This window comes from Anabrus simplex, chromosome X (genome assembly GCF_040414725.1).
Source record: "Anabrus simplex isolate iqAnaSimp1 chromosome X, ASM4041472v1, whole genome shotgun sequence".
Taxonomy (NCBI): Eukaryota; Metazoa; Arthropoda; class Insecta; order Orthoptera; family Tettigoniidae; genus Anabrus; species Anabrus simplex.
The window spans coordinates 204,181,721-204,206,942 of NC_090279.1; the positions used below are offsets into that span (position 1 = coordinate 204,181,721).

The window sequence follows — 25,222 nt, forward strand, 5'->3', positions numbered from 1 at the left end:
TAATAATAATAATAATAATAATTTATATCCACAGTTATCAAGAGAGGTCAGAGCATTAAACATTTGCTGTCCACGATTTCCTTGAGTGTCAGACATTAGTTGTACAGGATTAACAAATTTAAAAACCCTAAAATACCATTGGTATCTGCTTTTCACTAACATATTTATCTCCAGATTTCAATGTTATTGATGGTCAAATAATTTTAAAGGGATAACCTTCCAAGTATGTAATGCTTACCTTTGAACCAACAAGCTTTAACACCAAAATTTGGCTTCAGGTAAGTGTCAGGGATGCTTTCAACAAATTCCATGACGGCTGTCACAATGAGGATGATAGTAGGACTTCCCCATGCATACAGAGAGTAGTAGATGAATTTCTTGCGGTCTCGCTCAGATACACTGCCTTGAGGTGGCCGGAAACCGCTGAAACATCATGGAAACTAACTCTGTAGAAACATTAAAAGAGAATACATTGAGAACAAGTAATTACTGTAAGTTACAGACAAGACATAAAACCTTTCATGCATTGAGGAGCCCCAGGGGCTCTTAACTTGGCAGAGTGGATTGATGACCATGGAGCCCTTAAGCTGAGTCCTGGCATTGCTCCCATTTACTTCTGCTGGGCTCCTCTCTTTCATCTATCCTATCCAACATCCCTTGGTCAAAATAAAGAAATGAATATGTTAACTGGATTAAAGCCACTTATATTTACGAGGGGGCGTACTATATTGTTTTACACTTTATTTTTTGTACGTCCGGGTATGGTTTACATTTCACTTTTGAAGGTGGTGACGTGTAACTAGTGTCTTGTTCCACTGTTTGGTAGCAGCACATGCACGGGGCCAACGAATGCACTCGTTATAGCCATTTCATAACAACACTGTCGGCGTAGGAGCAGACAACATGGAAAACAACCTTCAGATACAGCGCTATACGACTTGGTTCCTACAGAAAGAAGGCGTAACCACTGCAGAAATTCATCGACACTTGGTGGTGGTCTGTGGAGAATATGCGCCGGCACGGAAAACAGTTTTCAACTGGGTGGAAGGTTGGAAAACAGGGCACACATCGGTGGACAAGGAAACCAGTTCTGGAAGGAATGTGACAGAGTCAACACCAGCCAACATTGCCTGGGTCGAACAGGCCATCCAAGAAAACAAATGCATCACATTTACGGAAATGGAGGCAGCCACGTGAATTAGCCAAAACACCCTGCAGCGGACCGTGCACAGACACTTACAATTGGGGAAGGTGTCTGCAGACGAAAAGCAGAAGCGTGTGGACGTGTGCAGAGAACTTTTGCAACGCCATGATCAAGATCAAACCGACTTAATGGCTAGGCTTGTGACTGGTGATGAGACATGACTCCATTACCATGAGCCACAAACAAAACAACAATCGATACAATGGAAGCATAGGGGCAGTCTACCCCCAAAGAAATGTCAAACAGTGCCATCAGTTGGCAAGCAAATGGCAACAGTGTTCTGGGACACAAAGGGCATCATCCTCATTGACTGGCTGGAATTTGGGGCCACGATAAACAGTGCAGCATATGTGGCAACTCTTAAGCGCTTACGTTATGCCATTCAAACTAAGCGGCCAGGAAAATGGGCTAAAGGTGTGCTTCTGCAACATGACAATGCCCGGCCCCACACTAGCCGAGAGACCACCGCTGCCATTGATCAAATGGGATTCACGGTGCTGCCACACCCACCATTCTCTCCCGACTTGGCACCAAGTGATTATCACCTGTTTGGGAACATGAAGAAACCTCTGCGTGGTCGCCGTTTTGCGGATTTTGCAGAATGGACACAGCTGTCGAGGCATGGGTAGGCAGCACTCCAAAAGAATGGTTTCAGGAAGGTCGATGGTGAAAGTACATATGGTTACAAGGAGATTATGCTGAGAAGGTGGACCTAACAACTGACGTGTAATGTACTTCATTTGGGTAGAAAAAAATAAAGTGTAAAACAATATAGTACACCCTTCGTATTTAATAAAGCCGAGCTTTTCACCAAATTACATTTGCCTTCATCAGGGCATGTGAAGGTCTACCTCCGACAGTGAGCACAGAAATTCTTCGAAGGAACGTGGAAGTCCTGACCGTACTATCCACAACCCCAAACTAACTGGACTCTGGGATTGTTGCGCTGTTCTGTGGTGGTTGGGAGGGAAGTTACTGATTCACCGCCCTCTGTCGACAGTTTCTTGAGTGCATCACGCTGTGCCATGGTGGTGTTATGCATGTATTTCTGGAGTGAAGTTCTCTATGAATTTGATAACTTGAAGCCGACTTCCCTGTTGATATTATTTGGGCGCAGCTATACCACTATGGCTTACCTTACAAATCAAGCATAAAAGTCTCTTACAGGCAAAGGTCAGACCAGCTCTGAATCAGTAACTTCCTTCCCAACGACCACAGCACAGTGCGACGATTCCTGAGTCCAGTTTGTGCGGGGGCCATAGATAGTATGGTCAGTGTAAACAGTCTTTACAAAGGAAAAATTTAATGTATTCTCCTTAAGGAAAAATCTAATGTATTCTCCTTTGTAAAATGAAAACCGTCAATACAGAATGATTCTAATATTTTGTAATCTAAATGATCTGACACCGTGGCTAGCCGGTTCGAGTCTTGTTGGTCGAAAAAAATGTTACCATCAGAATGTTGGCCAGCAGGGTAGGGGAGGTGGTGGTATGCCTAAAACCTGGATTACCGGGCAAGTTGGCCGTGCGGTTAGGACCGCGCAGCTGTGAGCTCGCACCCGGGAGATAGTGGGTTCGAACCCCACTGCCGGCAGCCCTGAAGATGGTTTTCTGTGGTTTCCCATTTTCACACCAGGCAAATGCTAGGGCTGTACCTGAATTAAGGCCACGGCCGCTTCCTTCCCATTCCTAGGCCTTTCCTGTCCCATCGTCGCCATAAGACCTTATCTGTGTCGGTGTGACGTAGGCTAAAGCAACTAGAAAAAAACACCCACTGGATTAAATTACAAACCTTTCCACAGTGCTCATATGGAGTGAGGGCATACGACGCTGTTGATAGTGGTTCGTCCGTCGGATGGAGGCGTTAAGCCTTGCGCGGACCCCTTGGTGCTATTCAACAGGAGTAGGCTATGTGCCGGCACCGGGTTTCACCCTCTCCCTTTATCATGTATCACGTCATTCATTTCATCTCATTAACTCATCTGATGAGGTTGGCGTCAGGAAGGGCATCCGGTCATAAAAACCCGCCACGACAGATCCATCTCACCTCATACCCGACCCCGTAGAGAAACGGGACAAGGGTTGGACAAACAAACAGTGTTTATAGAAGATGTTTGCCAAGTTAAACTTCCTCTTAAAGCAATAATCACCACCAGTGGCGAAGAGAGTGAATAATAAGGAAGTTAACATTGACGCTTTTACGACCCGTACTTGTAGACATGCTTATGTCGTGTCAGGAAAACAACGTGAAACTCTTTATGTCTCACAGAGAACTTAGCTTCACGTCTTCAGAAGTAAATCTCGACTGTCTACGAGGAAGTCTTGTACCCTCAGAGTGAATCCTCTGTTATTCAACATAGTCATCAACTACTTGACAGCACAGACTAAAGAGCTCTCAATTAGGGACCATAGGTTGGCAACCACGACTCCCCTATATAGATTCCACGTACTTGTGCCAGGCTCCTCACGTAACGGGCTAGGTGGCTCTACAAATTCCGGCAATACCTGGGATAAGCTGAAAGACTTCCTAGACCAAGGGAGGTCGGATAAAAAAGAGACTGGCACAGGTAAGCGAAGTAATGCCCAACTCAGCTAGTGGCCCCGTAGTCGCCGACACACGCTTCAAAGTTTAGAGTCCCTGAAATCCTCTCTTACAGTAAGTAGGGGATACTATGGATAATCTACCGCCCGCACCCATAGGGTGATGTAGTGACCTTCTGTTAAGAGAGCCGCGAGTTCGATTCCCAAACTACCGGGCGAGTTGGCCGTGCGCGTAGAGGCGCGCGGCTGTGAGCTTGCATCCGGGAGATAGTAGGTTCGAATCCCACTATCGGCAGCCCTGAAGATGGTTTTCCGTGGTTTCCCATTTTCACACCAGGCAAATGCTGGGGCTGTACCTTAATTAAGGCCACGGCCGCTTCCTTCCAACTCCTAGGCCTTTCATATCCCATCGTCGCCATAAGACCTATCTGTGTCGGTGCGACGTAAAGCCCATAGCAAAAAAAAAAAGATTCCCAAACTGGTCGGGGATTTTTCTGGTTCGAGGACTGGATATTTGTGTTTGTTTCACAGTGAATAGATCCCTCCATAAGGGTTGGTGTCAGGTAGGGCATACAGCCTTATAACTGGGTCAAGTCCATATGCACAAATATATATTGCTAGTTGCTTTACGTCGCACCGACACAGATAGGTCTTATGGCGACGATGCGATAGGAAAGGCCTAGGAATGGTAAGGAAGCGGCCGTGGCCTTAATTAAGATACAGCCCCAGCATTTGCCTGGTGTGAAAATGGGAAACCACGGAAAACCATCTTTAGGGCTGCCGACAGTGGGGTTCGAACCCACTATCTCCCGGATGCAAGCTCACAGCTGTGCGCCCCTAAACGCACGGCCAACTCGCCCGGTCAAATATTTTGGGTATATTGTGTGGTTTGTTGTCGGTGGAAACGGCCACCCGTGACCTACTTTCCGGTGGTCTCCTGAAACCGCATCGACCACAAAGGAACTACAGCACACGCTTTTAGTACCAAAGTGGGTTCACAAGGGGAAAAAAAAAATCACTGTTGTGGCTTTCCTTGCGTCGCAGGAAGCGGCGTCGACTCAACAGTTTTCTTTTACCTTATCGTAACATAACAGGACACTTGCTTTATTGTTCTTCAAGAATGTCTGGAGACAAATTTTAACAGGGATATGTTTCTGTGCTGCGGGTCAATTAGTGCCATCAATTGACCTTGTTTTTCTTAATCTCTCCTATGGATATGCATGTCCCTGAACCTCAACAGGTACCGGTACTTATCAAAGTTAGCGAAGTTTTACGGAAAGAGAAACTCACCTAATGTAAGTCTCTACTTACCTTACAGATATTCTCTATCGGAGATAAATTTGTACCGTTTAATCGGAATAAAAAATAAGCTACGTTAACACAAATCAGTTTAACTTTTATATAACAGCCACGGCCCTCGGATTTTCCCTTCGTGGGCAATTTAGAAATTTGAAAGAGTCTCCTAATGAATTTAATGCCGCGATCGTGAGGATGGGCCGGGATACGATCTATTAGTCTTTTCACGAGAGTTTAATCCTGATGTAAACATGGTAGGGTATGTCCACGCCTCCGCCAAAGAAAGAGTTGTGATTCGCTGAGCGTGCAGTACCGACCTCCACCCCGTCAACGTCTCGTGTTAGGACGTACAGGGCTGCGCATCGCATACAATAACAGTGCGAAGATCTGAACTTCTGAATTACCGACTAAACCTGGAATCTGTTCACTTAGTTTATTGAACACATTCACAATGCACTGCCCATGGTCACTTCTGAGCGGTTTTCCTCTTTTGTGCTTCACTACACGCGATGGTCCTACCTCTTGCTCCATTTCTCTCACTATGAATACTGACACCGACTGCTGCTGCAAGATGCAACACCTTATCTCTACGCTGTACAGCTTGGGGCTTTCCCCCACTGTATTACACCACACCTTGTGCCTTCATTTCTCGTTATTTAATCACTATTTTATTTTAATATATATATATACTGGTACATATGACAACGATATTTAAATATGATTACGTACTCTTCCAAACTCTCTAAATGTAATAAACTAAAATAAAATGAAATTAATGCGACGTACTACTTTCCTTCGAGCTGGCATACAGTCGAGTGAGTGCGACGGTTACTTCTCCAATCAACTACGTCTATGTCCATGTGCAAAGGCAACGTGCTCCGCCTATTTGTTTACATCAGGATTAAACTCTCGTGAAAAGACATTGTAGTACACGTAGAGCTGCTTTATTAACGTAGCGGCGTATCGTCGTTATCTCTAGGGATATGTGTAGTTTTCGTGAATCATGGGGAGTTTGTCATTATGATCCTGTTCTGAACACATGTAGCGCTCTCACGCAGGTTTTAGGGATATATCCCCACCCTTCGTAACCGTACATCAAGACAGGCCTAATGCAGACCCTTGTTGAGTCGAACAGGCAAATAGAGGATACAGAGCGCACATACGAACTTTCGCTCTGGCGATAGCCTGCGCAATGTGATCGCGCCGCACAAACTTTCTGTCCAGGATCATGCCCAGATACTTAGTCCTGGGCTGCCATGGTATCATCTAAAGTCAGGGGCGGGACGTCCAACCTTCTTCCAGTTAATATTAGCTAAGGGTCCCGCGGGGCCTGCTACTGCTTCCACCTACTTGTGCCACGCTCCTCACTTTTCGACCTCACTTGGTCAACTTTTCCGACCTCGACGGTATTAGAGCATTCGAGGCCTAGAGAGTCTTTCAGTTTCACGCCCTTCGTAGCCCTTATCTTTCTTTGGCCGATATCTTCATTTTTAGAAAGGTCAAATTCCTTTAATTTTTTGTCGGTGATTGTTGCCTAGTTGTATTTCCTCTTAAAACAATAAGCATCACCACCACCACCACCACCACGTTTGCGTGACGGAAGTGTAGAGGCATGACTTTTTCGCTTTAATATATGTATGCATACCTGCCAAAATTCCTGATTTAGGCGGGAGACTCCCGATTTTCGGCAATTTTTCCCGCCTCCCGACTGTTCTATTATTTCTCCCGATTTTAGCTTATTTGAACTTCAAACATTTGTTTTCAAATCCCGCCATTTCAGCTTTGTACGCCAGTGCCCAGAAGTCCTTTGCTCATTGGCCGCTTTTAAATTAAATATCCACGTTTATTAATACGAGAAATGCTCACGAATGTGCGATGTTTATTGAAACCTGTACATCGCGACGCATATATCGATTGTCAATCTCTCGTTCTCGTGTGCTATGTTTGTGTTCGTTGGCATCAGTCTATAATCGATTCTAGAGACTAATCGCTAGATTAGGAGTATATTTTAGTAATTTAGTGACAAAATTTCAAAGATAGCGACTAGTGACTTTTCCATAGATTTTAGGAGCCATTTGGAGACAATTCTGGCGAATTTTAATTTATTACTTGATAAAATAATAGCATTGCCCTTCTCATAATCGCGCGGGCGCGAGATGCAATGTATTAATCTATCCATTTCGTAAGTAATGACATCTAAGTGCATGGCTGATTCACACTTGTGGAGCATGAGTTCATACTATATTCGGAAGGTTTATCGGAGACCGATCATCTCACTCACATACTTCCTGTGAAGAACAGAGATGTGTAATTTTTAGCGAAGTAGCCTCGTATAGCAACAGTCGGGTTTCGAGGCAATAAGTGTTATATTATATACCATAGTATTCCTGTATTGCGCAAGACATGTAGAATAAGCAGTTTTGACCAACTGTATTGTATCTCCTGATTTTTCCTGATTTCCATATCAAATTCCTGATTTTTTGTTTTGTAAAATTGGCGTGTATGCGGATTTCGCGAAACGGGAACGCTTTAATTTCGCTTCAATCATTTCCTAAAATTTCGTATCTTAGAAGTGAAGCTTCCACGGTGTGAAGAATTATTTAATTTAATTTCCGGGTTGAACCGTGTTGTACTTGTCTGCACATCACGTACAGGTTGCTGACGTTTCGAATACGTTGCAGTATTCTTTGTCAAGGCGTCTGAAATACCCCCTACTCGATCAGTCTCCCAAGCATATGAGCTACGAATTTTAGATAAATAAAATATAATAAACTGTGAGAATATATTATTTATTTATTCCTAAAAAATACAATCATTTTCTTAATCATCGTTATCCGGTCGATTAGATTAGCAGTTTGACTTTTTTGACCACTACGAGCGCTAATGTGAGTCAATGCAGAGTTATAACTACATTCGATGTGGACATTTTTTCAAAAAGGGCCCCGCGGGGCCTGCTACTGCTACATCTATATCATACACACCACTTAATCGAGCAGCTCGTCTCCTTTCTCCCAATTCTTCCCAGCCCAAACTTTGCAACGTTTTTGTAACGCTACTCTTTTGTCAGAAATCACACAGAACAAATCGAGCTGCTTTTCTTTGGATTTTTTCCATTTCTGGAATAAGTAATCCTAGTGAGGGTCCCATACACTGGAAATATACTTAGTTGGGGTCTTACTAGAGACTTATATGCCCTCTCCTTTACATCCTTACTACAACCCCTAAATACCCTCATAACCATGTGCAGAGATCTGTACCCTTTATTTACAATCATATTTACCACATTTAGCCCGGAAGTGATTTTCGAAATTTGTATTTTTAGTTTGATAGAGACTCCTAATTTTAAACCTTTGCGGGCCCTTTAGCCCTTTAACTTTCGACACAATTGAGGAAATTGCTTAATTTTACGTTTTTCGTAATATGGGATCCCCTGCTTTGTCTGCTAAGAATTGTTTTCAATTATAAAAGAATTTGAAGTTATCTCTTACTTCCATTTTTTTTGCTATTTGTTTTACGTCGCACCGACACAGATAGGTCTTATGGCGACGATGGGATAGGAAAGGGCTAGGAATGGGAAAGAAGCGGCCGTTGCCTTAATTAAGGTACATCCCCAGCATTTGCCTGGTGTGAAAACGGGAAACCACGGAAAACCATCTTCAGAGCTGCCGACAGTGGAGTTCGAACCCACTATCTCCCGCATGTAAGCTGACAGCTGCGCGCTCCTAACCGCACGGCCAACTCGCCCGGTCTCTTACTTCTAAAACATTATCTTTATACAGATGGTAGAAAGCGTCAGTGTCCACCATACGCTTATTCCTCATTGTTTTACCAGCTGTCTTCTGTCCTGTTTTGCTTTCTGTTGTAGTTTCTCCATGTTTGACTCTGCCTTTACTAACAACGTTTGATGACATGCAATATATTTTTGGAGTGTAATCCTGGTTCTAGTCCAGCCTTCTGCAACACCTGAATCCTTCATTATGCCAGAGGACAAAAACTTTCATTAGTATGTATTTTGTTTTTTGCCATGCAGGCACTTCGTCAGTAATTCGCGATCAGCCAGCGCTCTAAATATAGGTTTAATTTCAATCAAAACCGCTTCTGGAAGTGAGTGCGCTGCTGTCATTGTGCCATTCTTCTTTAGTGCACAGGTGGTGGATAGGATGAAATGAAATGGCGTATGGCTTTTAGTGCCGGGAGTGTCCGAGGACATGTTCGGCTCGCCAGGTGCAGGTCTTTCGATTTGACTCCCGTAGGCGACCTGCACGTCGTGATGAGGATAAAATGACGATGAAGACGGCACATACACCCAGCCCCCGTGGCAGAGAATTTTTTTTTTGCTAGTTGTTCCACGTCGCACCGACATAGATAGGTCTTATGGCGACGATGGGACAGGAAAGGGCTAGGAGTGGGAAGGAAGCGGCCGTGGCCTTAATTAAAGTACAGCCCCAGCATTTTCCTGGTGTGAAAATGGGAAACCACGGTAAATCATCTTCAGGGCTGCCGATAGTGGGGTTCGAACCTACTATCTCCCGAATTGCAGAGAAATTAACCAATAATGGTTAAAATTCCCGAACCTGCCAGGAATTGAACCCTGTGGCCAAAGGCCAGCACGCTAACGATTTAGCTATAGAGCCGGACGTGGATGGGATGATCGTCATACATAAAAGGGGGCGTGAAAGTACCTACACATTGATGCATTATTTATGTATTTTATGTACTTCTAGTTGTTATAGCATTTTCAAATTTTCACACATTGAAGAAAAGAAACCAACTAAACTTTCGACGTCAAACGGCTATATCCCGCCTTAAAATAATGATCACCCCACCACCAACAGCAACACTGATTAGAGTGATTACGTACAAAGATTGCGTGATGAGAATGTACTATAATCATACAGGATGGAGTCCCAATCAGCGGCTTAGGATATGTTCAAGACACGCTTCTTACGCGAAGCAACAAAACCAGGAAATACTGGTGAGATATTCAGACAGAGACTTGTTATTCCCCACTTTACGTAACGTACTACATTCTTGTAAGAAAGGCCTCTGGGTATCGACGAAAGGTGCTGAAAATATTTGGAAGCACAGTTAATAATAATAATAATAATAATAATAATAATAATAATAATAATAATAATAATAAAAGAAGAAGACTTAGAAGAAGAAGAAGAAATTAGTAGGGTAGTGCGGATGAAAACTAGTGAGAACGAGGCTAACAACAACAGGCGAGAGAAAATGGCGTCAGCTTTTCCTAGGACGCATGCCCTATACAAGGGGAAGGCAATCTGAAGAAAAGCTTAAGTGAGGCACCATAACACAGTGATCAAACCCGAGTTTCTGTACGCAAGTGAATGGCACACAAGGACAGGAAAGGCTGGACTGGGAGAAGCAGAGAAGTATGAGAGCAAGATCCTTCGCAAAATAATGTGTCCTAATATAACAGATGGACAGTATGGCCTCCGAGGAAGAGAAGAACTATACAGGAATAATGAATGGCTGATGGAGTCAATAAAGAAACGACAACAGAATTTCTGCGGACATCTGTTCAGCATGAATGCAACCCGATCAACGAAGCAAATTTTGAATGTGTTTGGACAACAGACCTAACGTTTCGGATCAATCAATCAATCAATCAATCAATCAATCAATCAATCAATCAATCAATCAATCAATCAATCAATCAATCAATCCTGATCTGCATTGAGGGCAGTCGCCCAGGTGGCAGATTCCCTATCTATTATCTTCCTGGCCCTTTCTTAAATTATTTTAAAGAAATGGGAAATTTATTGAACATCTCCCTTGATAAGTTATTCCAATCTCTAACTCCCCTTCCTATAAAGAAATATTTGCCTCAGTTTGTTCCCTTGAATTCGAACTTTATCTTCACATTGTGATCTTTCCTACTTTTAAAGACACCAGTCAAACTTATTCGTCTACTAATGCCATTCCACGCCATCTCTCCACTGACAGCTCGGAACATACCGCTTAGTCGAGCACCTCGTCTCGTTTCTCCCAAGTCGTCCCAGCCCAAAATTTGTAACATTTTTGTAACGCTACTCTTTTGTCGGAAATCACCCATAACAAATCGAGCTGCTTTTGTTTGGATTTTTTCCAGTTCTTGAATTAAGTAATGCTGGGGAGGGTCCCATACACTGGAACCATACTCTAGTTGGGGGTCTTACCAGAGACTTACATGCCCTCTCCTTTACATCCTTACTACAACCCCTAAATGTAATCATAAGCAAAGATCTTTACCCTTTAATTACTATCTCATTTTTTGTAATTACCCGAATGAAGATCTGTCCTTATATTAACACCCAGATACTTACAATGATTCCCAAAAAGAACTTTCACCCCATCAACGCAGTAATTAAAACTGAGAGGACGTTTCCTGTTTGTGAAACTCACAACCTGACTTTTAACCGCGTTTATCATCATGCCACTTCCTGCTGTCCATATCACAAGTAAGAAAGGACCTGAAGGAGATGGGACTGAATCAGGACATCTCTAACCGATCAAAATACAGATCAGTGATCAGTAACTTCCACGATGAGCGGAAGTAGAGCAGCGGCTGGACAGAGGAGAGAAGACAGGCGCCTAGAGAAAGAATGCAACGCTTTTGGGCTGCAGAAAAGGCTTCCAGAAATGCCTTAGAGTTACTTGATATGGTCAAAAAAAAGAAGAAGCAGTAGCTCCAGTGCAGCGGGGTTTGGTTCCGGCTCAATCCAGTAGTTGGAGCCGGTATGAGGTGACATTTCTTTTTGGCATTGAAGCAAGTGATAAAAAAAAAATGGTAAATCAACGTTCATAGCATTTCATGATCTGGAGAAAGCGTCTGACAATGTAAATTCGAATGTTTTATTCAGTATTTTTCAACAAATAGGTATCAGCTTTAGAGGTGAGAGAATCATACAGACATGGACAAAAGTATTCATACCCCAACCCATCCAACACAAAATGCTTTATTGCTGGACCAATACGGAGTACAGGTCAAAATTACAAACCCAAACGTATATCTTGTACAGCAGTGTACATTAAAATGCGTAAAATAAACTGGAAGTAAATAACACTACATAACAAAGCAACAAATACGTCCTCCAAAACACTACTTGTCTGGACGTATTCATACCGCATCCCAGAAGAGTTCACAACTCAGTGAAGAAACAGATATTACCTAATCGATCAGTAGCGCGTTTGTTTGCCTTTCCTGTATATTATTTCTTTTAACCTGCTGGGCATTGAGAACACCAGTTTCCATGTTAGTTCAGATGAAATGTTCCCCCATGTTGTAGTAACTGTTTCAAGTGTGCTTTACTTGTTATGTGGTGTTTTCTTAGTCTGGACTCCAATTCACTCCATAGATGTTCGATGGGGTTGGTATCCGGTGATTGAGGAGGTGTTTTTAATGTGTGCGGCGTGTTGTAGAGTACCCACAAACGAACAATTTCTGCTGTATGTTTGAGGTCAATGTCGTGTTGGAAGTAAAAATCATTAGAAATCCCAAGCTTTTCGGCGCTATTGAGAACGTTTTCTTTCAGGATGTTCAAATATTGAAATCTGTCCATAGTCTTCTCGATAAATACCAACTCCCCAACACCTGAAGCGGCCATTGAGCCCCACACATTAACCCCACCCTCGCCGTGCTTCACAGTGGTAACGAGGTTCTGCTCATCGAGCCCTGTGTTAGGGTGTCTCCACACTAAAATGCGTCCATCACTTCGGAAAATATTAAATTTACTCTCATCTGTAAACATCACTGTCGACCAAAACGCATTATCTTTCGCCACATATTCTTTTGCAAATTGTAGTCTCTTCCATCGATTCACTTTCGTTATGTGCTGTTTCTTTCTTGGGGCCCTAGATCGATACCCAGCGCGATGAAGGACCCTCCTTACTGTTTTGTGTGGCACTGCATGATGGAAATATTCTGCCAGCTGCGATGCTATTGCCGAAGATGTAATGTGTGGTTGTTTTTTAATTGTGGTTGCTATGAACCTTTCTTTGCGTGCTGTCAGTTTCTTCGGACGCTCACTTCTTTTCTTGCTTATAAGAACATCCTGTCCTTTTAACCTTTATATGATGCTTTGCACAGATGGTTTACTTCTTTCAATGATGTTTCCGATCTCGGAATACGATATTCCTTGGTGGTGAAGGCGTAGAATAAGTCGTCTCTCTTTAACAGAAGTTTCCCTAGTTTTCCTCGCTATTGGACTAGGCCTAATACCGTCTCTGACCAGCTGATCAGTCCGTCTCTGTCTGCATCTACTTCACAGCTAATGCCACGGAACAACATAGGTTTCTGTTTACTCGTTCAAACCCCATTTTAACACGTAAGGTATGAATACTTATGTCCAGACAAGTAGTGTCATGGAGTAGGCATTTGTTGCTTTGTTATGTACTGTTATTTACTTCCAGTTTATTTTATGCTTTATAATGTACACTGCTGTACAAGGTATACGTTGGGGTTTGTAATTTTGACCTGTACTCCATATTGGTCCAGCAATAAAGCATTTTGTATTGGGTGGGTAGGGGTATGAATACTTTTGTCCATGTCTGTATACAACATCTATTGGGAGTAATTCGATGTGGTAATATCTATTTGTACAAACAGCAGTGGCCAGAGTAAGAGAGGAACTAAAAGTTGGAGTGACTGTTCATGGGAATAAAATTGACATTTAAGATTTGCCGATGGCGTAGCTTTAATTGCAGAGAGTAAGGAAGATTTAGACAGTGAGTAGGACTGCACAAGCTAAGAATGCTTTTAATAATAAGAAGAACCTGTTTACAGCAAAAAACCGCAAGTCTTAATGTGAGGATACAACTACTGAAGACCTTTGTCTGGAGTACTGCTTTATATGGAAGTGAAACTGGAGGGGGAGGGGGTAGACTGCTTGCATTTGAAGCTTGGTGCTATAGGAGATTACTGAAAATTAGTTGGAGAGAAATGGTCATGAATGAAGAGGTGCTCCGAAGAGCAGGAGACAGAAGATGTTTTATATTATGACACAAATAAAAAATTTAAAAAACGGTGAGATCATCATCTAATAGGCTATATACTTGGACATAATGGGATATTAAACATAATATAGGGTTCCATAGAGGGGAAAAAATATAGAGGACGACCAAGATTAGAGTACATGATGCAATATTAGATGGCCTGAGATGTGAATCCTGCTACGAACTGAAAAGGAAAGCAGAGAAACATGAAGAGCTTCTGCCATCCAGCCTCACGGCTGATGACTAGAGAGAGAGAGAGAGAGAGAGAGAGAGAGAGAGAGAGAGAGAGACCCATGCCATGCCAATCATGTGCGTCAATTATTACCTCTCTAATTCCAATATTCCGTGAAGTGTCTTTTAATGGACTTTTGGGCCACTCTGTATTTGTCAGGTAACTGCAATTCAACCAAATTACTTTTGTTTTGTACTTTTCCCATCACCTGGTATAAGTAAAAGAAATATTCGAATATTTAGCACTAAAACGCCTGAAAAAAAAAAACACTCCTTTCAATATCCGAGGCAGGTTCACAGGTCTGTACAGCACGACAAGCCGTCATGAATACGTGTTTCAGCTCACGTAACACAGAAGGTACAGATGTCCTGACATCACGCAATGTGTCACGAACACCAGGAGTTATTAAGGAATTAGAAAAAAAAACAGATCAACACTGTCACGGCATAATGTGTCTACTTGATTGGATAGAATACACGGGAGGAAAACAGCCTGATGATAAACTCCTAATGTAATGCGAGAGCACCCAAATTAGCTAGAGTGTGATTAACGTAATAATATAATAATCCCTAACTGACCTCCAAACTCACTTTGTAAGTACGTAGGTGTTAATATAAGCAAAGATCTTCATTGTGGTAATCACATAAATGGGATTGTAAATAAGGGGTACAGATTTCTGCACATGGTTATGAGGGTATTTGGGGGCTGTAAAGGAGATGGCATATGAGACTGTGGTAAGATACCAACTAGAGTGCGGTTCCAGTGTATGGAACCTTCACCAAGATTGCTTGGTTCAAGAACTGGAAAAAATCCAAAGAAAAGCAGCACCATTTCTTCTGAGTGATTTCCGACAAAACTCCTCAATTGTAATAGAGTCGACCTCAAAGATAAAAATCCCTGATCTGGCCGGGACTCGAACCCGGGACCTCCGATTAGGAGGCAGGCACGCCACCCCTACACCGCCGGGCCGGCACGAATAATAGAACTACTGAATCAATTATATTCGAAGGCACTGACAAGTGAAGTATCACACAGTTCATTACGAAACCTTCCTTGACACTTTAGTGAAAAAAACCGATTTACTGCGGAAATGGAAGCTGGAATGCTACTTGGGCAGACGATAACGCGGCGCCTCACCTTGACACCTGTTCGCCGCTCCGCTGCTGGCTTGCCCACAGTGAGAGTCATACAGTTCACCCTTCTAGCCACTACTGCACACAGCTCACGAGTGCAGCGGCGTGCAACGGGCAATGCAATGTGTTGATGAGAAGTTTGCAGGTTGACAGACGACCTGCTATTGGCTAGCGGAGAGCAATATCTCATATCGGCCTCCAAGAAAACATTGAATGCTTTCTGAACAGGTAACTTACGTCTCCTGTGAAGAGGAGAAATCCACCCCTCGGGCCTTCCGAGCCGGAGTCTCACAGGACGGAGTTCTTTCCCCCGCTCTATACGGCCTATATGTGAAGGAGAGGAAGTCCAAGAGCACGCTGATGACATTACCATTCATACCTCTCGGAAGAGAAATGACTATACCATAAGAGCGCTGCTCACTGTTCTGGAAATGGTGCGTCCGGAACAAGGTAAAGATAAACCTTACCAAAACTCACGCTATTGTTTTCACCTAAACTTGGTCGTCTGACTATTAACAACATCCCACTGTCTTCGTACTTGGTTTCTGAACCTAACATCTCGGCAAAATTGTGACTGAGGTGCCTCCTTGCAGACTGCCCACCACATTGTCGTTGACTGTCCTCTTCGTGCGTTCAGAAGAACGGTAACGGACATCCATCATACATCAGTTGAAGCAATAGAATCGGTCAGAGAACTAGACCAAGAATTGTAAGATTGTACTGTACGAGTTTGTGACTGTGCATATTTGTCCACAAACTTTGTATATACGTTCTATGTAAATAACTTTGATTCATCATACGATAAATCTGTGGCTTGGTTCTAAAAGGGCCAATGTCAAAAAACCTGTTTTTGAGCTATGAGCATTTGAAGTTTTGCTTATAGTTTTCCAATTATTTTTTCAACAACTAACTTTAAATAACTTTATACTTTCTTTGTGGAAGTCACTTTATTAAACGCTAAATTTTTCTATCGTATTCTTTAAAAATTGCCAGGTCTCTTATCTTTATTGGTAATCTAACATTATTGGCAAGGGCTTATTTAATTAAACGTTAACTGCTCGATTAATACTTAGCAGAGATATTGGCCCTTTTAACATGTTGCGAGCCAGGATAAAACGCGTTTGTATCAGTTAATATGTCAATTTCGATTTTAAAAAAATGACATTGGCACTTTTAGAACCAAGCCACAGAAATAAACAATTACAGTGACTCACATAATTATTCGGCAACATATATATAGCCTTTGCTAGACACAGGCCCTATGGTTCAGAGAAAATATTGTACATGCAAAATAGTTTCTGGCAGAACCCAGTGTGACAGATTCAACACGGCGTTGAAATGTGTACTTTTGGTAAACAGGAGAGAACCAGTGACGCAGTTCACGTGCTTCAATAAAATTATTCGGACAAAAGTCAGTTGCCATGCAGAGGTCGTGTGTAGAAGAGCCACGGGCAGTGTGAACGTAAACATTCAGTGAGTCAGAGAGCTGTGTACAACGTAAGTGAAAATGGGCCGCAGAGGAAGAGAGAGTACAATCGAACAGCGGCAGCTAGTAATTTTTCACCATCCCAAAGGTAAAATGTGTCGTAAAATTGCTGAAATGTTACAAATGAAGAAAAGTACAGTCTCTGATATTATCACAAGATTCCGCGAGGAAGATAGGATTGAACATCTATACTGCATACGGGACGTCGAAGAACTTTTTCTGGGGCCGATGACCTCGATGTTAGGCCCATTTAAACAACAAGCAAGCAAGCAGAACATTTTCTGTGAGGGAAGAGTGTTATATTATCAGAAAAACGAAAAAGGAACCCTCGTTAAGTGCTCCAAAACTCGCTACGGAGATTGCCACAGACACAGGAAAGAAAGTGCATCCCGAAACAATAAGGAGAGTGCTCAGAAGAGGTAACTTTCACGGCCGTATTACAAGAAGGAAGCCCTTCATAAATCAAGTAAATCGAAGAAAGAGAATGCTGTTTGCCAAAGGGCATGTTAAAGAAGACAATAAGTAGTGGAATGACGTTATATTTACTATGAGAGTAAATTTAACATATTTCAGTCTGATGGGAGGATAACAGTTTGACGGCGACCTAACACTGATCTTCAAGAGAAAAATCTGAAAGCAACTGTGAAGCATGGCGGTGGACATGTAATGGTGCTGGGGTGCATGTCGGCGAATGGAGTTGGTAAATTGGTTTGTATTGAGGGTAAAATGGACCACTTTCAATACCTCAGAATACTGAGGGACAATATGAAAAAAGAGTGCCGAAAAGATGGGGATTGGTGAACATTTTAAATTTTATCTAGATGACGACCTAGAGCACATGACCGGGAATGTCAGACAGAAAAATGTTTAATTGCCCAAAGGTGTTTCATGCTCCCCCTCACTCACCAGACTGGAATGTGATTGAGAATCTTTGGGACAAACTTGATAAAGAAATAAGGAAAACATCAATCACATCTAGAGAACAACTGAAAAACCGACTTAAAGAAGAGTGGCAGAAGATATCTCCCGATTACACCCGGAAATTACTGGAGAGTATGCCAAGTCGACTCAGAGAAGTATTTAGATTAAAGGAAAACACGCCAGATACTGAACCTTTAGGACCATAAGTAAAACGGGAAGTGTCCCAATAATTTTGTACAAGATTGATTTTGATTTTGTTTTTAATTAATAAGTTTTATTGACATTGACAGAAGAATAATGGACATTTAGTTTTTATATTCCCTACAGAAACTTGTATCTAATTTATATGAGTGCTTTATTATTACTCGAACCACTAATACAAAGGAAACTGTAATAAATCATGTCTGTCCGAATAATCATGCGAGTCACTGTAACTGTCTTGGTCTAATAAAATTAAATACCGTGGTTTGATCTGCAGACAGAATATAGAACAGGCCTTACAGCGTGCCACGGCACGGGTGGAAGTCCTGAGACCTCCGCTATAGCATGTAACAGGTTTATCTCTACCAGCATTAAGATTGTGAGGCCTGGAGCTATATTATTTTCGAAAACTCATCTTTCAAAATGACAGACCTTCCAAAATAAAATACTTCGTGAAATGACGAGAGCCCCAATCCTGAAATATAATAAAAAGATAAGAACCGAATTTCGTATTCCGCTTATTAGATTTCAGGTAAATAAAATAATCCAGGTGACCAAGTCTAGAACCCTCCTTAGTCAGTCTACCGACCCTGGCATCCTACTCTTAAAACGAGGCCTAAGATCCAAGAAGCCGAACACTCGTTTCAAACATCGCTCACTTACGATCTGTTTTGACTGGTTCCCTCTTCACTTTTCGGACTATTCCAAATTAAAACAATGAGTCACTAAACATGAAAATTAAATTTCCTGAAAAGGCCCGTTTGTTTAGAAGCGAAGCTTTTCCCACTCCAGTCAGCCCTTCTTCTTCTACTCAAAATTCAAAATTAAGTAGATTTTTAACCATTTTAAGAGAAGACGGGGGGGGGGGGGTGTTTTCCTGACATGGGGTAAATTTTTAAATTTTTCTCCTCCATGACAGGTAGTTTCTCCCCCGCCAGTGTACGTGATGGAGATTTTCCGACTCATCGGTATTTCGCGGAAATAGATGGGTAGATGGACACAGGAACTCCGATGTACTTGCTCTCAAAAAAAAAAGAAAATGCCTGTATTAACCCACTGTCTTACTACACAAGACTTCCTTGACTCACATCACAAACCTAAGTTATCCTATTAGCTGTAGATGCTTCCCCTAAGCATGTCACTCTGCAGATGGGGGTGGTAAAATAACTCTCACGGTATACCCTGCCTGTCGTAAGAGGCGATTAAAGGGGTCCCTAGGGGTTCTTAGCTTGGGAGCGTCGGATGGCAGTCACAAGCTCTTAGCTGAGTTCTGCCCTCCGTTGGTCAACTCTTGTTCTTTTCTGAACCCGACGGTGTTAGGTTAGCGAATCCTAGAGAGTCTTTCTTTGCCCGATATCTTCAGTTTTCGAAGTGTCGGGCCCCTTCGATTTTTTCCTTCTCATAAGTGTTAATAGAGGATGGTTGCCCAGTTGTACTTTCTCTTAAAACATTAAACACCACCACAACCATGAAATGAAATTACGTATGGTTTTCAATGCCGGGAGTGTCCGAGGACAAGTTCGGCTCGCCAGATGTGGGTCTTTAGGTTTGACGCCCATAGGCGACTCGCGCGTCGTGATGAGGATGAAATGATGATGAAGACGACACATATACCCAGGCCCCGTGCCAGCGGAATTAAACCCGGGACTTCTGTGACCAAAGGCCATCATGCTAACCGTATAGCCATGGAGCCGGACACACGATATCGATACTATCCCGCCACACGCTTACTCTATACATTGGCAACTTTATCGCATTACCCTAAGTGAAACTATCTCCGGCGAATCCAGCATTCGCTCAGCCGAGGACATAGACCTCTAAGCGGAAGTAATTACGACGGCCATCAGGAATGAAGCCGAAACTTCCTCCATGGAACCATTATATTAAGGCCCACGAGAGTTGGAGTCTGACGTTTAGCGCCGCCCGGAAGAAAAAGTTGACTAACGCTGCTCGAAAATGGTCTGTTGCTATGGCAACGATAACAGCTACCGCCACGTGGGTTGACTTGCTCTCAGTCGGAGTGCTACTGTGTTAGCTGTTGCTGCTTTATGTATGCACGTGTTTATTTTCTGAATATTATTTTCGTTGTTAGTTTTTTTTTTGTAAGTTAATGAGTGGCTAATTGTACAGTCCTATTTTGTATTTAACATGCGCATTTGCTGAGGTTATTGTCAGAAACTGATGATTTTGTTAGTGATTATGAAATACAATGACGTGTTGTGTCTTAAATTGTGGAATTATTAACACGAGCTTTGGAGCGGGTCAAAGTTTATTGTATTGCACTAGGCCCACATGTCTTTTTAAATACTCTGCTTGTATGAAAGGGTGATATCTGATATGCCGCAGGTGGAGGTAACTATGACAACGCATACTGCTTTCACCGCTCAAATGTCAGACTCCAACTCTAATACTCGTAAGCCAGCGAAGAGTTCCCTCCCTCCCGAGTGCTCCAACGGATCAAAATCTAAAACAGGGTTCGAATCCTGCGGATAAATACCAGAGACCTGGTGTTTAGGAGTAGACAGAGACGCAACTTTCGAGCGCGACATGGCTCGCAGGTTAATGGTTAGTCAACACCAAAGTTAATAAACAACGTTAATGAAAACATGTCTCAACATGTTAATACAATTTTGTTAACAAACTTCTTCAACATTGTGTCCACACCAAAATAGCTGTTTGTGATGTTAAAGTTGATAGGGTCAGGAAGAAAAAAATACTTACAGCTGCAGCTTTCATTATTTTAGTGAGTACAATTAGAGAAAAGCACAGACACGAGTGCCAAAAAAAAAAAAAAAAAACCGGGAAAGACGAGCAGAATTAAGTTTGGAAAGAACACTTATGCAAAAACCTTTAATTCATGATGCAACAGGCTTTAAAAATTCTCTTGAGAATGACCCCACATGACTTTCAGTTCTTGTTGACAGTAATTGGGTCTGAAATTGCAAGTTTTTTTTTTTTGCTAGGGACTTTACGTCGCGCCGACACAGATAGGTCTTATGGCGACGATGGGATAGGAAATGCCTAGGAGTTGGAAGGAAGCGGCCGTGGCCTTAATTAAGGTACAGCCCCAGCATTTGCCTGGTGTGAAAATGGGAAACCACGGAAAACCATTTTCAGGGCTGCCGATAGTGGGATTCGAACCTACTATCTCCCGGATGCAAGCTCACAGCCGCGCGCCTCTACGCGCATGGCCAACTCGCCCGGTGAAATTGCAAGTAATGATACAGATTATCGAAAAGCTGGCTTCACTAATGAGAGGCTATTGTTTTTATATAGACAGACTATAACTTTAAGATTCCTAGTAACTGGTGACATTTCACTTATATACCTATTTGTCTAGAGCAGGGCCTCTCAGGGTGCACGCGCCTGGTGCACGCACTGTGCACGGTGCAAAAGACGACTTCGCTTGGTTGACCAGAGTGCAGACTCCCACTCCTCGATTTGGACCAATAGAGCTGTTTCCCTCTTTCCCCACGCCTGTCTTTCCCCCTTCCTCACTTGCTCCGTAGCGCTCCAAATCCGAGCCGAGCTTAGCCGAGTAGCCCAGAGACGAAGCGTTGGTCCGAACCGAGTCGAGTGGCACGAAGCACTGTGCACATGAATTCTGCGCCTCACTTTGCACGAGTGAGATTTTGGGCGTTTGAGAGGCCCTGGTCTAGAGTCAAAACAAGCAATTTCAGTTATTGTGTCTGAGGTGTTTGAAGCTTTATAGAACAATATCAAGGAATTGGTAAAGGTACGGCATAAAGAAAATCTTCATTTAACCTAGTTAGGATTGTATTATTTTGATGGTATACAAGCGATTATCAGCGTTAGGTTATTCAGCGAGGAACGAAGCTGGGAATGAAACATTAGAATACAGCTAAAAGAATATCAGAATTAAAGGTACTGTATATTAGAACGTTCGCTTGCGATTTGATAGTCAATTTTTAGAAATAATAAGAAATCATCGTATTCCACGCTACGAATCTGCATGCTCTAATTGCGTCCTTGCGCACGTGCGAACCGAAATGTTAACGAAAACACGAAATGTTAATGAAAAGTTTCATTCACAAAAGTTAAAGAAATTTTCTTTATCGACATGCTCGAAAAGTTAATGAACACGCTATTTTGGTTATTATTCCTTTCTTAATCTGCTTACCCTCCAGGGTTGGTTTTTCCCTCGGACTCCGCGTGGGATCCCACCTCTACCGCCTCAAGGGCAGTGTCCTGGAGCTTTAGACTTTGGGTCGGGGATACAACCGGGGAGGAGGACCAGTACCTCGCCCAGGCGGCCTCACCTGCTATGCTGAACAGGAGCCTTGGTGGGGATGGGAAGATTGGAAGGGATAGACAAGGAAGGGGGAAGGAAGTGGCCGTGGCCTTAAGTTAGGTACCATCCCGCATTTGCCGGGGAAACCGGATGTGGGAAACCACGGAAAACCACTTCCAGGATGGCTGAGGTGGGAATCGAACCCTACTCAGTTGACCTCCCGAGGCTGAGTGGACCCCATTCCAGCCCTCGTACCACATTTCAAATTTCGTGGCAGAGCCGGGAATCGATCCCGGGGGTGGCAGCTAATCACACTAACCACTACACCACAGAGGCGGACTATTTTGTTTATTAACATACAAAAATGTTCATAAACAGTGTTTATTAACAAAGTTAAAGAAAACATCTTGGTGTGGCCGCACCTTTACTGGTGAAAGGTCAGGCGTACCCGCATTACACGGACAGGGATGTTTAGCCTACACAGATGAGGAAAACGCTGAGGCAATGTCAAACACGTTAGAATCAGCGTGTTCTCCTGAACCTTCGAATGAGGACTTCATAGGCGAAGTGGAGAAAAATCTGCTTGAAACTGACGATCTACACCACAAATTCGTCACGCCTGCTGAAGCCATGTCACACATTAAGAGGCTGAAAAACAGGAAATAAACCCGGCCTCGCAAATTTTCTTCAGTCCGACCGGACGGTTCCCACACGACAGGCTAACAGTTCTGTGTCTGCAAAACATCTGGAGAAGTTGCAGAATGTTATGGACATAGTCCAAAACAAAAGTAATTGAGTGCAGTCAGGTGATGCAGGAAATATTAGATTAGGATATTAAGTCTTAAAGGAAGTAGATGACTATTGTTACTTCGGTGGTAGAACGAGTAAGGATGGCAGAAGTAAGCAAACCCAAGTCATCTCCGTACAGGCCATGAAGGCCCTTGGAGGGGTGGAAGGTAAAGGCTTCCACTATCCGTAACCTTGGCACTTGCTAGGGTAGAGTGGTTAGCTCTACGCCCGGCCGCCTTTGCCCCCAGGAATTAACCTGGTACTCATTTTTGGTGTAGGCTGAGTGAACCTCAGGACCATATGCACCTCCGGAAGTGGAAATCTCATTTCTTAACTTTTTCGACTTCCTGACGGGGATTCGAACCCACGTCCTTCCGGGCGAACCGAGCACGCCTTTACCGCCTCGGCCAGGCAGCCCCTTGGCAGAAGTAAGGAGGATATAAAATTCAGACTAGCGCAAGCAAGGAAGGCCTTGTTCCCTTCGATCATTGATATAGGAATTAGAAAGATGTGTTTGAAGACTTTCGTCTGGAGCGTGATGGACGATAACTCGCTCGGAAAGAAGGAGAATACAAGCTTTTGAAATGTGGTGTCACAGAAGAATGCTGAAGGTGAGATGGTAGATCGAATCGCGAATGATGAGTAGAGAACGATTTGGATACATTTGATGAGAATGACAGACAGAATGATAGGACACATCTTAAGACACCCAGGACTCGTTCAGTTGGTTTTTAAGGGAAGTGTATGCGGTAAGGACGGTAGGGGTAGAGCAAAGGATGATAATGACAAACAGATTAAAGTAGATGTAGTACTAGTTACGTAGCAATGAAAAGGTTAACTGCATCAAGCCCAATCAACAACAACTCGCTACAACTCCAGGATGTTAGAATGGACACACACTGAAAAGAAGTCCAAGTCGTTCGCACAGGCCAAACTGCTTACTACATTCCCACCCTCCCTGTCATTTTATACCATCCATGTATACAGTACTATGAACAACAAAGATAACATTACATCCTTGTCTAAACTCTGCTACAACATTGAACCAGGACTCATTCTATCAGCGATCCTCACACTAGCCTGATTGTCAACATAACAGAAATAGGTTTGAGACTCACTCGTGAAACGACAACAAAATTAAATATGAACATCCGTGTAAGGGGTTGCTTAGATAGGCTTTGGACAAATTAAAACAAGAAGATAATTGTATTAATTAGTTGAAGGTATTTATCTGTCTCAGTACCTATGTTTATTTGAAAAAATTCAAAATCAGAAGGGCAAGACAATTGTACATCATAGCTATAGCAAAATATTAATGAAGATGTGCTTTGTTAGCTTAACTTAATGGGTTTTGTAAGTTGTAACTGGTTTCTATATTGAGACATATTTACTACTAGCATTATCAATTAGTTATTATACGTCTTAATAATTTTCTAGAGTATCTCGTAAATAATAATAATAATAATAATAATAATAATAATAATAATAATAATAATAATAATAATAATAATAAACAACATTGATGAAGATATTTTTTCAATTTTTCCGTTAATTTCAAAAAATAAAAGGTTTTGTCATACTTGAATGTTTGACGTAGAACTTATCACACATTCCAGAGATTTATGAAGCAGTCAAGGTAAGAATACATTTGATAATACTGATTAGATACGGATATTCTTCACTATGGGCCTTTGAAATAATGATGACGATAGTTGTGTGTGTGTGCACTGTGTAATTTGACTTGTCCTCGTTACCATGTTGTGGAATGCTCTAAGAGAAATAGGCCTATAGTAGACTTATGCTTAAATTACATGTAATTGCTTTATATACACAAATTGTGTGCTCTATAAATTATTTTAAAATAATAACATATTATAATACAAAGAAACTTCAGACAAGTAAAATGGATAGGGGTTTCAGACTGCGTTTCCCCTCTCCAGATAGGTTTCGGACTCCGCTCTGGTGCGTACTGCACCACTGCATCCCTGCCCTAACCGCACTCCATCAAATGCTTTCTCTTGATCTACGAAACATAAGCATAACTGTCTATTCCTCTCGTAGCATTTTTCAATTACTTGAAGCATTCTGAAAATCTGGTCTTGACATTCCCTCAAAGGTCTGGAACCACAGTGGTTTAAAATAAAGAGCTATAAACCTACAACCTGATGACC

General features: G+C 42.5%; 1 protein-coding gene across 4 annotated transcripts in view; it reads right to left on the reverse strand.

Annotated features, from left to right (window-relative positions):
* Positions 1-25,222, reverse strand: part of LOC136886435 (G-protein coupled receptor Mth2) — a 205,674-nt gene that overhangs the window by 11,102 nt on the left and 169,350 nt on the right. For all 4 annotated transcript variants that reach the window (XM_067159213.2, XM_067159214.2, XM_067159212.2 and 1 more), the window contains one exon: positions 239-423. In XM_067159213.2, the coding sequence (XP_067015314.1) occupies positions 239-423 (185 nt within the window). The remainder of the gene's footprint in view (positions 1-238; positions 424-25,222) is intronic.